At 36.5% G+C, this 14,136-nt stretch overlaps 4 protein-coding genes and 1 long non-coding RNA gene across 5 annotated transcripts; 4 read left to right on the plus strand and 1 right to left on the minus strand.

Annotated features, from left to right (window-relative positions):
• Window positions 1-3: 3 nt before the first annotated feature.
• On the plus strand, window positions 4-3,492 carry LOC9329151 (protein FREE1). Its single transcript, XM_021014809.1, has 10 exons — window positions 4-1,129; window positions 1,208-1,294; window positions 1,388-1,519; window positions 1,619-1,750; window positions 1,899-1,964; window positions 2,052-2,162; window positions 2,372-2,464; window positions 2,574-2,607; window positions 2,698-2,765; window positions 3,153-3,492. The coding sequence occupies exons 1-10, from the start codon at window positions 113-115 to the stop codon at window positions 3,228-3,230; spliced, it is 1,818 nt and encodes a 605-aa protein (XP_020870468.1). The 5' UTR covers window positions 4-112; the 3' UTR covers window positions 3,231-3,492.
• A 482-nt stretch (window positions 3,493-3,974) lies between these two features.
• On the plus strand, window positions 3,975-6,263 carry LOC110225439 (GDSL esterase/lipase EXL3-like). Its single transcript, XM_021015198.1, has 5 exons — window positions 3,975-4,339; window positions 4,499-4,629; window positions 5,106-5,327; window positions 5,585-5,840; window positions 5,951-6,263. The coding sequence occupies exons 1-5, from the start codon at window positions 3,991-3,993 to the stop codon at window positions 6,142-6,144; spliced, it is 1,152 nt and encodes a 383-aa protein (XP_020870857.1). The 5' UTR covers window positions 3,975-3,990; the 3' UTR covers window positions 6,145-6,263.
• A 794-nt stretch (window positions 6,264-7,057) lies between these two features.
• On the plus strand, window positions 7,058-9,101 carry LOC110225438 (GDSL esterase/lipase At1g20120). Its single transcript, XM_021015197.1, has 5 exons — window positions 7,058-7,625; window positions 7,872-8,002; window positions 8,100-8,333; window positions 8,418-8,673; window positions 8,761-9,101. Exons 1-5 carry the CDS (start codon window positions 7,226-7,228, stop codon window positions 8,958-8,960), a joined length of 1,221 nt encoding a protein of 406 aa, XP_020870856.1. The 5' UTR covers window positions 7,058-7,225; the 3' UTR covers window positions 8,961-9,101.
• Window positions 9,102-10,275: 1,174 nt separating this feature from the next.
• On the minus strand, window positions 10,276-11,244 carry LOC110225177. Its single transcript, XR_002329587.1, has 4 exons — window positions 10,920-11,244; window positions 10,636-10,765; window positions 10,370-10,446; window positions 10,276-10,288 (listed from the first exon to the last, which is right to left on the minus strand). It is a non-coding gene; the product is annotated as an uncharacterized LOC110225177 (long non-coding RNA).
• Window positions 11,245-11,596: 352 nt separating this feature from the next.
• Window positions 11,597-13,934, plus strand: LOC9326434 (anther-specific proline-rich protein APG). The gene is given in 4 exon segments (XM_021014201.1): window positions 11,597-12,407; window positions 12,574-13,040; window positions 13,155-13,401; window positions 13,492-13,934. Coding segments are annotated over 4 exon segments (1,686 nt in total). The 5' UTR covers window positions 11,597-11,632; the 3' UTR covers window positions 13,689-13,934.
• The last annotated feature ends 202 nt before the right edge of the window (window positions 13,935-14,136 follow it).

Genomic DNA, 14,136 nt, shown 5'->3' on the forward strand with positions numbered 1-14,136 from the left:
ATTCCCTTGACTCTCTCGATCTATCTTTCATCTTCGTCTTCGTCTTCGTCATCGCTTCCTCTTTCCGATCGAATTATCATCGCCGACGTAAACTCCACTCACCGATTCAGCGATGCAACAGGGAGATTACAATTCGTACTATCACCACCAATACTCTCAATTTCAAAACCCAACTCCGAATCCTAATCCTAATCCTTCTCCGCCGGCGCCGGCAACCGTAGCTGGTCCGACCGATCTTACTCGAAACACGTACGCATCAGCGCCACCGTTCACCGGCGGTTACGGTTCCGCCGATTACTCTAACTATTCACAGAATTACACTCCGTACGGGCAAAACTCTGATCATGTCCCTCCTTCAGCTCCTTCCTTCACTCCACCATCACAACCGCCTCCTCCTCCTTCTCCTCCGGCAACATCGCTAAACCCTAATTCTTATTCCACCTTCAACCAACCACCGCCTCCCCCCACGATTCATCCACCACCTCTATCCTCTTACGGATCATTTGATTCTACTGCTCCGTATCAGCAATCTACAACAACACAGCCGATGTATTATTCACCGTATGATCATCATCAAACCTCCGGCTATTCATCTGCACCTCCTCATGCTCCTCCTTCATCTGCGCCTGCGCCGAATCCTAATCATGCGCCTTACTCATCCTCCTTGTACTCTGCACTTTCTTATAGTAGCGGAGGATCATCCGTACCTCCTTCGTATGAGAAACCATCGGTGAAATTTGATCAATCTGGTTATGACGGTTATAACCGGAGCAGATCGGATTTAGGATCTGATCTATACGGAAAACGATCTGATAGCGGAGGTTATCCTGCTTTTGAAGATTCCTACGGTGATGGCGTTTATGCTTATGAAGGAGGCAAAGCTGAGCCATACGGTTCTCGTGGAACTGCGGCGAAATCATCCAATTCGACATTGTTCGATGATTATGGACGATCTATTAGCTTTTCTTCTGGAGGGAGAGATTCTTCTGTTAGCTCGAATTCTGCTAAGATCGTGAGAGCTGTTCCTAAGGCTGATGTGCAGGAAGATTCCACTGGTGGTGTGCAGAAATTTCGTGTCAAGTTGTTGGCTGAGACTTATGGACAAACCACAACAGATGTTCTTTGCCAGGTAATATCCTCATTTCAATGTACTTTTGTGTTACATAAACTAGATTTAGTTAATTGGATGCTTGTTTTGTGGTAGCAGATTGGTTTGGATGGTCTCCGTATGCTTGATCCAAGTACTAGCCGAACTTTGAGAATATATCCTCTTGAGAACATCACGAGATGCGAAGTAAGAGATTAGCTACCTTCCTTCTTAAGACTGAATTTGTTCCATTTTCGTGACTGGGAAGTCTTATATCTATTGTAAATATCTTTCTATCAGAAACTAGATTCGTCTATTCTGGCTTTCTGGTCTAAGACTCCGGTAGATATTGAAGCTAGACGTATCAGACTGCAATCAAATAGTTACACCACCAACACGCTTCTGGACACTGTGACAGCTGCAATGTTTCAGGTTCCTAAACTTACAATTTTTATATCATTGAAGTTTATATGTCAATTCTGTCGTGATTTCGTTTCACTAATCCAATGTTATTCTGTTGGTGGGTTTTAGGCCAAGGAGATCGGAGGAAGTAGCAGGCCTCCCACCTCTGGAAAACTGGTTGAACAAACTGCTGAGAAGAAAAAAGGATTGGGTGATTGGATGAACATTATAAAGCCTGTAAATGAGGAGAAAGATCATTGGGTATGATTTTTTTTGTTTTGTTGGGAAATAACACAACTCTCTTGTAGTCAAAGTATAAGGCTAGTGTAGTTTTGGTGATCAGCTACATCACTAATTCTTTGCTTAGCTGTGGCATATTGTTCTCATTCCATGTTATTTTTGGCTTTAGGTACCTGATGAAGCTGTATCTAAGTGCACATCATGTGGTTCAGATTTCGGTGCATTTATTCGAAGGGTATTATTTTCCCCGATCTAACAATCTGAATTAAGTTCTTGGCCATGTTGGGACTATCAAACCTTATGGCTTTTTATTATTTTCCAGCACCACTGCAGGAATTGTGGCGACGTCTTCTGTGACAAGTGTACTCAAGGCAGGATTACTCTCACTGCTGAGGATAATGCTCCTCAAGTGCGTGTTTGTGACCGGTGCATGGTATGCTTATCTCTCTGTTCATTTTTACTTAAGCTTAGGAATCATGTTCCATGGATTCCCGAGAATGTGCTGAATTAGCTTTAACATGGAGAACCTTGGTTACCTGTACTGGCTAAAAGTTAACTTGTACTGGTGTCTTGTCTTTTCTGTGTATGCCTCTAAGTTCAAAAAGTGTTAATGCTCATGTGAATCTGTTTCTGGATGTGCAGGCAGAAGTGTCACAAAGGTTGAGTAATGCCAAGGAAGCCACTAGCAGGAATGTGAGCTTGCAGAGCCATGAAGACCTTGCTAGGAAGTTACAGGTGAGCTAATCTTCCTGGGTTCTTTATTAAGTTTAATGATATACAAGTTGAGTTAATATCTTGCGGAAGGTATATACTTGTTTTCTGATGGCGGATATGTTTGATACAGGAGGAAATGGAGAGAAACCGCAAGTCTTCGTCTGGTAATTCGTCAATTTAATATACTTCTGGCTAATGATATATTGTTTCTGGTATTTTATGGTTGCTGACAATGATGACTATGATTATAACAGGTTCGAGGGAAGGATCTGGGAGGCGGATGAAAGAAGTAGCTTGTCCAACATGCACAGTGCACTTACAGGTTAGATCCTTTGATAGTATGTCTTTCGTTGTATGATTTTGGGACCCAATGTTTTCTAGAATAAGGAAAACAGGGAGGTCCTCATAGGTATAATCACTTGTGTCAGTGTGTATGATCATCTTGCAAACTACATTGACGAAATAGAATAGCTAGACAAAATGTTGATGTCTTACCGTGCGAGCTCTAGTGTTAAACAGCTACGTATGGTCGATGTGAAGTCTATTAAAATTGGATCATGGAGATTGTCGCTTAATCATCTGAACAGTTAATTAAAGCAAGTTGATAGATGACTCGAGACAGATTGGAAATTTGAAGTTGGCTTGTTTTTAGTGTCTCTTGACACCATGTATGCGATTGATTATGAGAGCATTGCCATTTATATTGCAGGTCCAGGTTCCAATCTCAGGATCAGAGACCATTGAGTGCGGAGTTTGCCAAAACCCTTTCCTCGTTAGCGCACATTGATCTTCCTACCCGCTTTTTTTTGCTTGACATATATATCAATTAAAAGTATGAGATTTGGTTCATTTGGTTATTGAATTGGATTTGATCCCACCAAAATAATTTCTTTTCCTGTCTCATGTGGATGGTGTTTTCCCTTTGTGTGTATATGAAAGTCTTTTGAGTGATGAACAGTCTTATATGTAGTTCGGTTGTCTCCCTAATGACTGATTGGTTAATTTACTCTGTCAGACCTCTAATGTCATTACTTCAATTTCTCTGACCATTCACATGTAGTTCAATAATTCGGCTGTTTTTTTACTACTAATATATGAAATGATGGTGGCACCATTGAAGTTAATTAAGTGAAACAAAGACTCCATTAATGATGGTGGTTTATGGATGTCACATTTTTGAATCCCAATGAAACTTACTACTCTCTATGGTCTTTCAAGTTTGATGTTCTAGTTTTTGGGTTTGTTCCACAAAGATTAATTTTCTAGATTTTTTCTTTAATTTTAATTAATTGATATTAATAAATCGTAAATTTCAAGACGTAATGATTAACTGTTTCAGATTACTATGATATATGTGAAATCTCTAGAATATCAATCTTCTAGGAACATAGGGAGTATTAGTTATCAATTATTATGTATAGGAGAGGACGATACTTATTCAAATCTTATAATGTTTGATGGTAACGTGTATTAATATAGCATGTGATCCTTTCCTTAATCATCGCACTTATATACACTACATAGTCTACATTAATCTTCCGACAGCTATGCACGGAAAAGCTTCTTCCAAAGACCAACGAACAAAGAGCAATATTAACTTTACTCCTGTCCTGTCTCTTGGTACAACAATGAAACAATATAGTTTGATTTTGTTTCTCTCATCCGTTATTGTCTTCTTCACGACGACCACGGCCACAACCACTTTACCGGCGAGTCTCTCATCAAATGCCACATTTCCGGCGTTGATAGTCTTTGGCGATTCGTATGCCGATACCGGAAATAACAATTACCTCAACACGATCGCAAAATGTAATTATCCACCTTACGGTATCAATTTCGAAGGTGGTACTCCGACTGGAAGATTCGGCGACGGTGAAGTTTTTCCCGACTTAATAGGTTCGTTGTATACGGTTAGAGAAAAAAATCCCACAATTTTTGTTGTTTTCTTCTCTTCTCTTTGATAAATCAATCGTATTATTGTTTCCCTAAAGCAAGAATATATTTTATGACTACATAACATTCTTTTTCCTAAAAAATATTAGGCTCATTTTGCAGCCGAAGGTTTGGGAATTAAACGAACAATACCAGCCTCTTTAGATCCGAGTTTAACACCTCAAGATCTTCTCACCGGTGTTAGCTTCGCTTCTGGTGGTTCTGGTTTTAACCCTCGGATATCCCAAAGCAGGGTAATAACATAACTAAACACAAAACTATTTACCAAGTTTTTCTATAACTCCATCTTCTATTATCTACAAGCTAGTTATGTTTTTTTTGAACAAAATAGACAACATTTTAGTAAGTTTTCTCTTTATTTATCAAAACATATATGATTTTACAATTACAGTTTTTTTTTGATATAATTGATATATGTATTTTTCTAAAGTAAACATGTAATCATAACTACAAAGACAACAAAAAAAGTGAATGCTTATACGAAGGCAATAACTAAGATAGAAAATCTGATAGAGATGTACATATATAGTTACACCATTTTAAACGTATCTAGCAGTTTAATTATTTGTACATAAAACAATCAAAAATGTTAGTGTTTAAAATTATCTCGTTTTGTAAAGTCTACTACTCATGTGTCTTCTTCCACTATGTGTATCAATGTTTACCATTTTTTTTTCCGTCTTTTTCTTATGATATGACCAAAAAAAAGTCAGCGTTGTCAATGAGAGACCAGTTGAAACAATTAAAAGAGTACATAGAAAAATTGAAACAAAATGGAGGAGAAGAGACAGCGGATTATATGATATCGAAAAGCTTATTCCTCGTGGTCGCCGGCAGCAACGATGTGCCCAGCGCTACTGCTGGGAATTTTCAATTAGACGTCCCTTCATACACCTCTTCTGTCATAAAACTTGCCTCTGATTTCATGAAAGTAAGTTACATTCTCGCATGATTTTCTCATCCATCAGAATTTTTTTATATGATTAGATATGAAATAATATGCTTTTATATAACCATTCATCGCTCACGGTAATAAAATAAATTATGATGTAAGGGATACATTATTTGTATGAATATAAAATATCTGAATTATCAATCTACTAAAATGTCCAACTATTGTATATTTTTAAGTTACTATATATTTGTTTTGAGAGGGAAAAAACATTTTGTTTCTTGTATATGATATAGAAACTATATGGATATGGAGCAAGAAGAATATTGGTCGTAGGTGTACCACCATTTGGATGTCTACCATCACAAAGGACATTAGGAGGAGGTCTTCAAAGAGATTGTGATCAGAATTACAATGATGCATCAAAGCTTTTCAATTCAAAGCTCTCTTCGATGCTGGATTCACTATCAGAAACCTTACAAGACGCCAAATTGGTTTATTTTGACTACTACAACTCTCTTCTTGAGCTCATCCAAAGTCCACAAAAATACGGTGTGTATCGATTATAGTTTATGCGAAACTTATTCTATAATTTTCATCATGATAAGATAAATGATGATATAGCACCTTATATGATAAAAATGATTTGCTTTTTTGGACAGGATTTGAAGTGGCGGATAGAGGTTGTTGTGGAACAGGATTGATAGAAGTCCTTTGGTTGTGCAACAAATATACGACATCGGTATGTCCAAATATATCTGCATATTTGTTTTGGGATGGTTATCATCCAAGCGAAAGAGCTAACAGGATCATAATCTCGAAGCTACTTGACAAATCAATCCCCATGTTGTTGTGATACTATGTATATGTACGAGTGTTCAAACTGCAGCATTTGAGTTTGTTGGTCAAAAAATAAAACAGTTGCTATCAACCATGTTTCTTTTAGTATGTTGTTTTAAGTATTTATTTTGTAAACAACGCACCATGTGAACCTTTTATCAAAAACAATGAATCATGTGGATTTGAAACAAATGATAACACAATAACCACATTAACAGAGTATTAATCATTAAACTACGTGTTCTGGTCGTATTTATTTTACACAACCTTTTAAACTTTAAACAGAAAAAATTACTTAAAACAAACATGGTTATGGTGTTAATAACAAAAAGTTACTTTGATGTTACCCAAATCTTTAATAGTTTAGTTGTTATTTTGTTTTGTTTTACTTTTTATTTATGATTTTGGTTTGATGATCAAACTTTTACCAATGTGTGAATGAATTATTTCGTTTGGATTTGTTTCAATCTCTTTTAACAAAAGTAAGATTCTTCACACAAAACACTGCAACACAGCTGTTGAATTTTCTAGTTTTCTACAAGCAACCTCGAAATTGAGTTTCATCAATTCCCCACATACACAATCAAATCTCAACATAGACTTTTGACAAGGTTCATGTCCTGTTTCACGTTTACACTGTCTTCTTGAATGGTATTTGCAAATCCTCTGGTTCTTGTTGATGAGTGCTACAATGGGGTAAATAAACTTCAAGTATTATATAACGTTTCAAAAACTCAATATTCTTGTCGATACTTGCTCTTTCTCGAGCTCGTGTATGTGATCATTTGTTCGAGGTTTTTTTTCGAAAGAAACAATGTTCTTATAGTGTAGATATTATAGTAATACGACTACGAGAGTGGGAGTAGTATATGGATTACTGAATTTAAGGAAAGCTCGATTTGTGTGAATGAGAAGAAGCCATAAGAGACAAGTTTCTTCTTCTTCTAACCATCTAAAGCGCATGCTTGTCTCCACAATTTTTTTTCCTATGTGAGTAATAAAACACTTTGGCTACTTGAGTCTCCCACTCTTTATAATTTGGAGTTTACAACGAAATTCCCTTTTTCTTATCAGACATATAAGATTATCTTGTGAATATGTTGCAAGCTACTGTGGTTTCTTGTTCTTTGTCTAGTTCTAAAATATCTCAATGTGTTTTGTTTCTCTCACTCTTTTATATCTTTTTCTTGACAATGCATGCCTCAGCAAACCGCTTATCGCGAGTTCCAAAGCCAGGACCAAATCCAGGGCCTGCCCCGGCACCAGAGCCTAAGCTATGTCCGAGTCCAGGGCCAAACCCTGGACCAGTGACACCTAGGAAACATAACACGACGTTTCCGGCGATCTTTGCCTTTGGGGATTCGATCTTAGACACAGGAAATAACGATTACATTTTGACATTGATTAAAGCTAATTTTCTTCCATATGGCATGAATTTTCCAGATGGAGTTCCCACTGGCAGATTTTGCAACGGCAAAATCCCTTCAGACTTTATAGGTGACTTTCCTCTCCTTTATCATATCATGAGATTAAAGATAGAAACTATATATACATACAAAATATATATGCTTCTATATGTAGTTTCTACGTAGGCTCATATGTCATGGTATGGTATCATATGAAAATTAAATTTACTTACTCTAAACTAGAGAATGCTGTTGAAGATAATAGTATTTTTTTATGTATACTTTCGATGGCAATATATTTATGAAAGTTGGTTTTTTGTTTTTCCGAATTTCATAGCGGATTATTTAGGAGTAAAACCAGTTGTACCGGCATATTTGAGACCGGGACTGACCCAGGAAGATTTACTCACTGGTGTATCCTTTGCTTCGGGTGGTTCTGGCTACGATCCTTTGACACCTATCGTAGTAGTAATAACGTCAATTCTTTGGTTTTCGAAATTATCTCCTTCATTTTTTAATATTTCCGTATGATTTGAATTGGTTTTATATGTAATGGTATACGTAGAGTGCGATATCGATGTCAAAACAATTGACATACTTTCAAGAATACATAGAGAAAGTGCAAGGCTTTGTGGGAAAAGAGAAAGCCGAGCACATAATATCCAAAGGCCTAGCCCTTGTGGTAGCGGGCAGCGACGATCTGGCTAATACCTACTATGGTGAACACTTAGAAGAATTCTTGTATGACATCGATACATATACCTCTTTTATGGCTAGCTCTGCTGCAAGTTTCGCTATGGTACGTGAAACTAATTCTCTCTGATCCAATTGTTTATATGAACTAGTAAGTCAATCCTAATGAATATGAGTTTAATATTGGCAGCAACTGTATGAATCAGGAGCAAGAAAAATAGGATTCATTGGTGTTTCTCCGATTGGGTGTATACCGATACAGAGAACCACAAGAGGAGGACTTACTAGAAAATGTGCTGATGAACTAAACTTTGCAGCTCAGCTTTTTAATTCCAAACTCTCCACAAGTTTGAACGAAGTGGCTAAAACCATGAAAAATACCACATTGGTGTATATTGACATCTACTCTTCTTTCAATGATATGATTCAAAACCCCAAAAAATATGGTAACGCTCAACTACTAATTTAATGGTGTTTTTAATTTGTGAGAATAAGTTTGAGATTGATGTTATTTTTTTGGGGAATTTTTGCAGGATTTGATGAGATTGATAGAGGATGTTGCGGGACGGGGCTAGTCGAATTAGGTCCGCTTTGCAACAAATTTACTTCACTTCTTTGCAAGAATGTGTCTTCTTTTATGTTTTGGGACTCTTACCATCCAACGGAAAGAGCTTATAAGATCTTAAGCCAAAACTTTGTAGAGAATGACATGGGCCCGTTCTATGACAAATAAATAAATGTAATTTTAAGATGATACATTTGATAATGTTTGAGATGGAGTTTGGCTAAATAAAAGCTGTATCTCATTTGGATTAATGTCTTAAAACATGTTTATTTTATTATATATACATATAAATTGACTTGGAGGGAGAAATTCAGTTGTTCTTCTAATGATTTTATTCTGTGTACTTCGACAATAATCGGTGAAAAATGATGATCGGCTAACACCCATTAATTAGAACAATAATATTTAGGGAACATTTTTTTCTTCTTGAAAATAGAAGCTGCTGAGTAAAGAGTGTAACATACTAACATGCTGTTAATTAAATTATTGTGTGATAAATCCAGCCTAGTTGACACACCTTCTGGTTTCTTTTACTTGATCGAATCCATCTCATTTCAATAAAGAGAAGGAAAAAAAAACGATTGGTGGAAACAAAGTTAAATTAAATAAATTTAAATCATATTATACGGCTATTAAATCGAAAGTCTGAAAGAAGGCCAATCCACTAGGAACTTTTCATCCTCAGACACAGTCGCACATGCATCGGAGCATGATTATCAAGGGTCTCTTAATGTTGGCTCTTGGGAGTCTTTAATTATTAAATTTGTAAAAGTTATAGTTAAGATATTGTATTTTTGTTTTAAGATTTATGTGTCTCCAATGGTAGGCTCTTAACATGTGGTTTTTAGAAGAAAAAAATTAATATAAAAATTAATTTTGTAATTTTAGAAAACTTAATAATTGTTGCAAATTAAAAAATTTAAAACATACATGAAATACAATTTATAAGATACATAACATAAAGCACAAATGTTTTAAACTTGATTTCTAGAAAATTTTGTCTATATATGCTCGACCAAATCCTTCTTCAATTGTTGATGCATAGCTCGATCACGAAGTCGAGTTCTAGTGACCATTACGAAGTTGAATTTTTGGATTAAGTGGCAAAAATGAAATTTGGGATTAAGTAGAAAATATAAAACTTTTTGGATGAAGTAGAAAAGATTTGAATGTTTGGATTAAGTAGAAAAGATCAATTTTCTGATGAGTATAAACGACAAGAAACAATGTTTTACATGTTTTGGTGTTATAGTGTTTCCATTTGATATAAAACAATAGTGTTATTAACTTATAATTGTTTTTGTTTGAAAATTTTTTTTCTTTAAATATAAAAAAAAAAAACTTAAGGGCTAGAAAGGGCCAGAAAAGGGCATAACCCTGTTTTAAATTTTTTTAGGGCTTAAAAAAGGTTAGGGCTCACTTAGGGCTGGGCTTTAAATAAATAGGGCCGGGTTGGGCTGGGAAACCCTATTTAACATCCCTACTTCTAAAGCTCCCTGTCTCCACAACAAACATTTAAACTAGTGTATACACAAATTTTGATCTTAGCACCAGTGCTAGTAGGAACAAAAATATACCAGGGATTGAACAATTTGTGACGAACGTTTGCATTTTCTTGGACAGTTTGCACAAGGTCAAACTTTGCTTTGGAAATCTGTAGAGAGAAATACACATGTCATGAGCAGAAAACGTCTTCCAAATTCAAGCATATGCAGATCACCTAATTGACAAACGGGATTTGTTTCTTCACCAACTCGATCAAGGTAACTTCATAATAAATTATATCACATAATCCAATTTAGTTTCATGAAGGAGCTTGACACCATATCATGTGGTTCCTTACCTCTTTATCCATCTGCTCATTATTTAGTGCCAAATTCAGTTCTTCAATGTTTACTTCTACCTCTTGGAAAAAAGGTTAATCCCTTGCAAATTGCAAAGGCTTCATCAAATTCTCCAATCTCTGCATTCAACTGCATGTATAGCTTTTAGAAAAAAGAGCAATTGATTCAAACTGCAAAATTTACAATGAAATTGAAAAAGATAACGACCCAGATAACGATTTCCAGATTCAATTGAGAAAGACGAAGAATTGAGGAAAAAGTCGTCGGAGGGAGTAAGGATTACCTGAGAAGCGAATCGGATTGAGAAGAGCCGCCATCCGTTGAGATGATGAAGATGCCATCCTCCGATCACCAACTTAAACAATCAACGGAGGAGACGAAGATTTGAGACTGAGAAGATTTCTCTTTGGTTTCTCAGTCACAGAGAAAAAAGAGAGAGAGAAAAACGCGAAACAATTTTTTTCCTTCCTCGTGTTTTACCAAGCCCCATTCTGTGAACGACACCGGTCCGTCTCTTAGGTGAATAAACATTTCTTATCTAAGGAAGGTTCCTTAAGTTTAACTCTCATTTTCCATTTAATTTTAATTATATAATCTCTAAGATTTATGTTAAGGAACTACCCTTAATGATGCTCTCACCTATATTACTATTACATAGCCATAAAGGCATAAACCCTAACTCCAATAATCAAACTAGTTGTCTGACTTCTGATAAAACTTTTCTTATTAAGTCAAAGAAAGTGAAAATTTAATAGAGTTTCTTTCTCAAGAACTTCTATGCTTTGAGAAGTCACAAAAGATGATAGAGAGACTTAAGTTCCAACTGGAAACTGGAGACCGAATATAAGGAAAGTCTCAAAATGTGTGATAAGAGAAGCCTTGAGACGTAAGCAACTTCAACAAGGCCACATAAATGGCATGTCCTAATCTACGTAATAATGCATATATATACACACACGCACCTAGATATTGCCATGACAGTGGCAAAACACTTGAATGAAAACTGATTTTACTACTTGTAGTAAAACTATGAAGCGATCTTCCTTGGTCGATCCTTGTTCATATTCGAGAATATTTCGTTGTATTTTCTTTCTGTTATCATTTTGTATCTTCTTCTTGACAACGACCAATGCTCAGGTCATGCACAGACGGCTCTGGCCTTGGCCATTGTGGCCACGACCGTATCCACAGCCGTGGCCAATGAATCCACCAGCACCTGACCCATCACCAAAGCCTTCCCCACCACCTGGCCCATCACCAAAACCTGTCGCACCACCAGGCCCATCTCCATGCCCATCACCACCACCAAAGCCTCAACCCAAGCCACCACCAGCACCTAGTCCATCTCCATGCCCATCACCACCACCTAAGCCTCAACCAAAGCCAGCAGCACCACCAGCATGCCCACCAACACCACCTAAGCCTCAACCAAAGCCAGCGCCACCGCCAGCACCAAAGCCAGCGCCATGTCCATCACCACCTAAGCCACCAGTCCCAACTCCAAAGCCTGTGCCACCACATGGCCCACCTCCAAAACCTGCTCCAGCACCAACGCCTGCCCCCTCGCCAAAACCTGCCCCATCACCACCTAAGCCAGAGAACAAAACCATACCAGCCGTGTTTTTCTTTGGGGATTCCGTCTTCGACACAGGAAATAACAATAATCGAGAAACAAAGATAAAAAGTAATTATCGTCCTTATGGTATGGATTTCAAATTCGGAGTTGCCACTGGTAGATTCAGCAATGGAATGGTTGCTTCCGATTATTTATGTACGTACTCCCTCTCCCTCTCTCCATTATTTTCTTTTGGGCCGGACCTTGGCCCAATAGATTGATATTGACCATTAATTACAAATTTTCAACATACTTAAAAAAAAAGGAAGGAAAACCAATTATAAATTCTTCTAATTGCATATTTTTGTTATAATCCGAATAGCCAAATACATGGGAGTAAAAGAAACTGTACCGGCATATTTAGACCCAAAGGTACAACCAAACGATCTTCTTACGGGCGTATCTTTTGCATCGGGTGGTGCTGGCTACAATCCTACGACATCCGAAGCAGCCGTAAGTTCGAATCACTTTTATCATCATTTTTATATGGAGTAATTTATATTTGCAACCATAATCATCATTTGATTTAGTAATTGAAAAAGTGAGAAGAAATGAATATTTAAATACCGAATAACAAAAAATAAGATAAATTATTCTGAAAATTATTCAGATTGACTCAAATATGTAGATTAATAATTAGATTGACTAATAGCCAAAGGAGTAGCAATTGTCGTCGCCGGAAGCAATGATCTGATCATTACATATTTTGGAAGTGGTGCTCAACGACTCAAAAATGACATAGACTCTTATACCACTATCATTGCTGATTCTGCCGCCAGTTTCGTTTTGGTACGTATTATTATAGCTTCCACATCCTCCTTTTTTTTTTTGCTTTTCCAAATTCACAAACATGATTTAATTTCCTTAAACTAGTAAAATAACGTAAATGTATAAATTGGGCAGCAATTGTATGGGTATGGAGCAAGACGTATTGGAGTGATCGGAACACCACCACTTGGATGTGTACCATCACAAAGATTAAAGAAAAAGAAAATATGCAATGAAGAGCTTAATTATGCTTCTCAGCTTTTCAATTCCAAGCTCCTTCTTATTTTGGGTCAATTGTCAAAAACCCTACCAAATTCTACACTTGTTTATATGGACATCTACACTATCTTCAGTCAGATGCTAGAAACTCCTGGGGCTTATGGTAAATAATTTAATGTGGCAATTCATATAACACTTTAAGTTATTTATAATATATGATCATGCATATGAATTTTACAATTTTTGCATGCAGGATTTGAGGAGACAAAGAAACCGTGTTGCAAAACAGGATTATTAAGCGGAGGTGCCCTCTGCAAGAAGGCTACATCGAAAATCTGTCCCAATACATCGTCTTATTTGTTTTGGGACGGTGTGCATCCTACGCAAAGAGCTTATAAAACTATAAACAAAGTACTTATTAAAGAATACCTTCATGTTTTATCTAAATAATATTACATGATTTATCTCATATGAAAATAAAATCTTTTGCTATGTACTAATGATGTAGAAGACATGGGCCGTTTCTGTGACTAAAAATGTAGTTAAGCAAACAACATTTGAGATAGTAATGTAAGATTTTTCGTTTGTGTCAAACTGAATCCCCATCGAGTCATGTTTGTATTAGTGTATGATCATGTTTGTGGTGTAATGGCCAAATAAATTTAATCTGTAATTTCTTAGTTCTTGTTTTTTTTTTTTGAATGAGAGATTCAGTTATTTTCTAGGATTATACTCCATGTGTTAAAAAAACTAAAGCGGTAAATTTTAGACTATACATAATCTCGTTTTCTTAGGATAGATGAGTGCGACTTGATCAATTGAGTTTCAGGTCTACTATAGACAAACTCTTTGCATATAAGCTACTAAAATCATAAAGAGGCCCGTTATCCGATAAAAA

This window comes from Arabidopsis lyrata (genome assembly GCF_000004255.2).
Source record: "Arabidopsis lyrata subsp. lyrata unplaced genomic scaffold ARALYscaffold_1, whole genome shotgun sequence".
Classification (NCBI taxonomy): Eukaryota; Viridiplantae; Streptophyta; class Magnoliopsida; order Brassicales; family Brassicaceae; genus Arabidopsis; species Arabidopsis lyrata.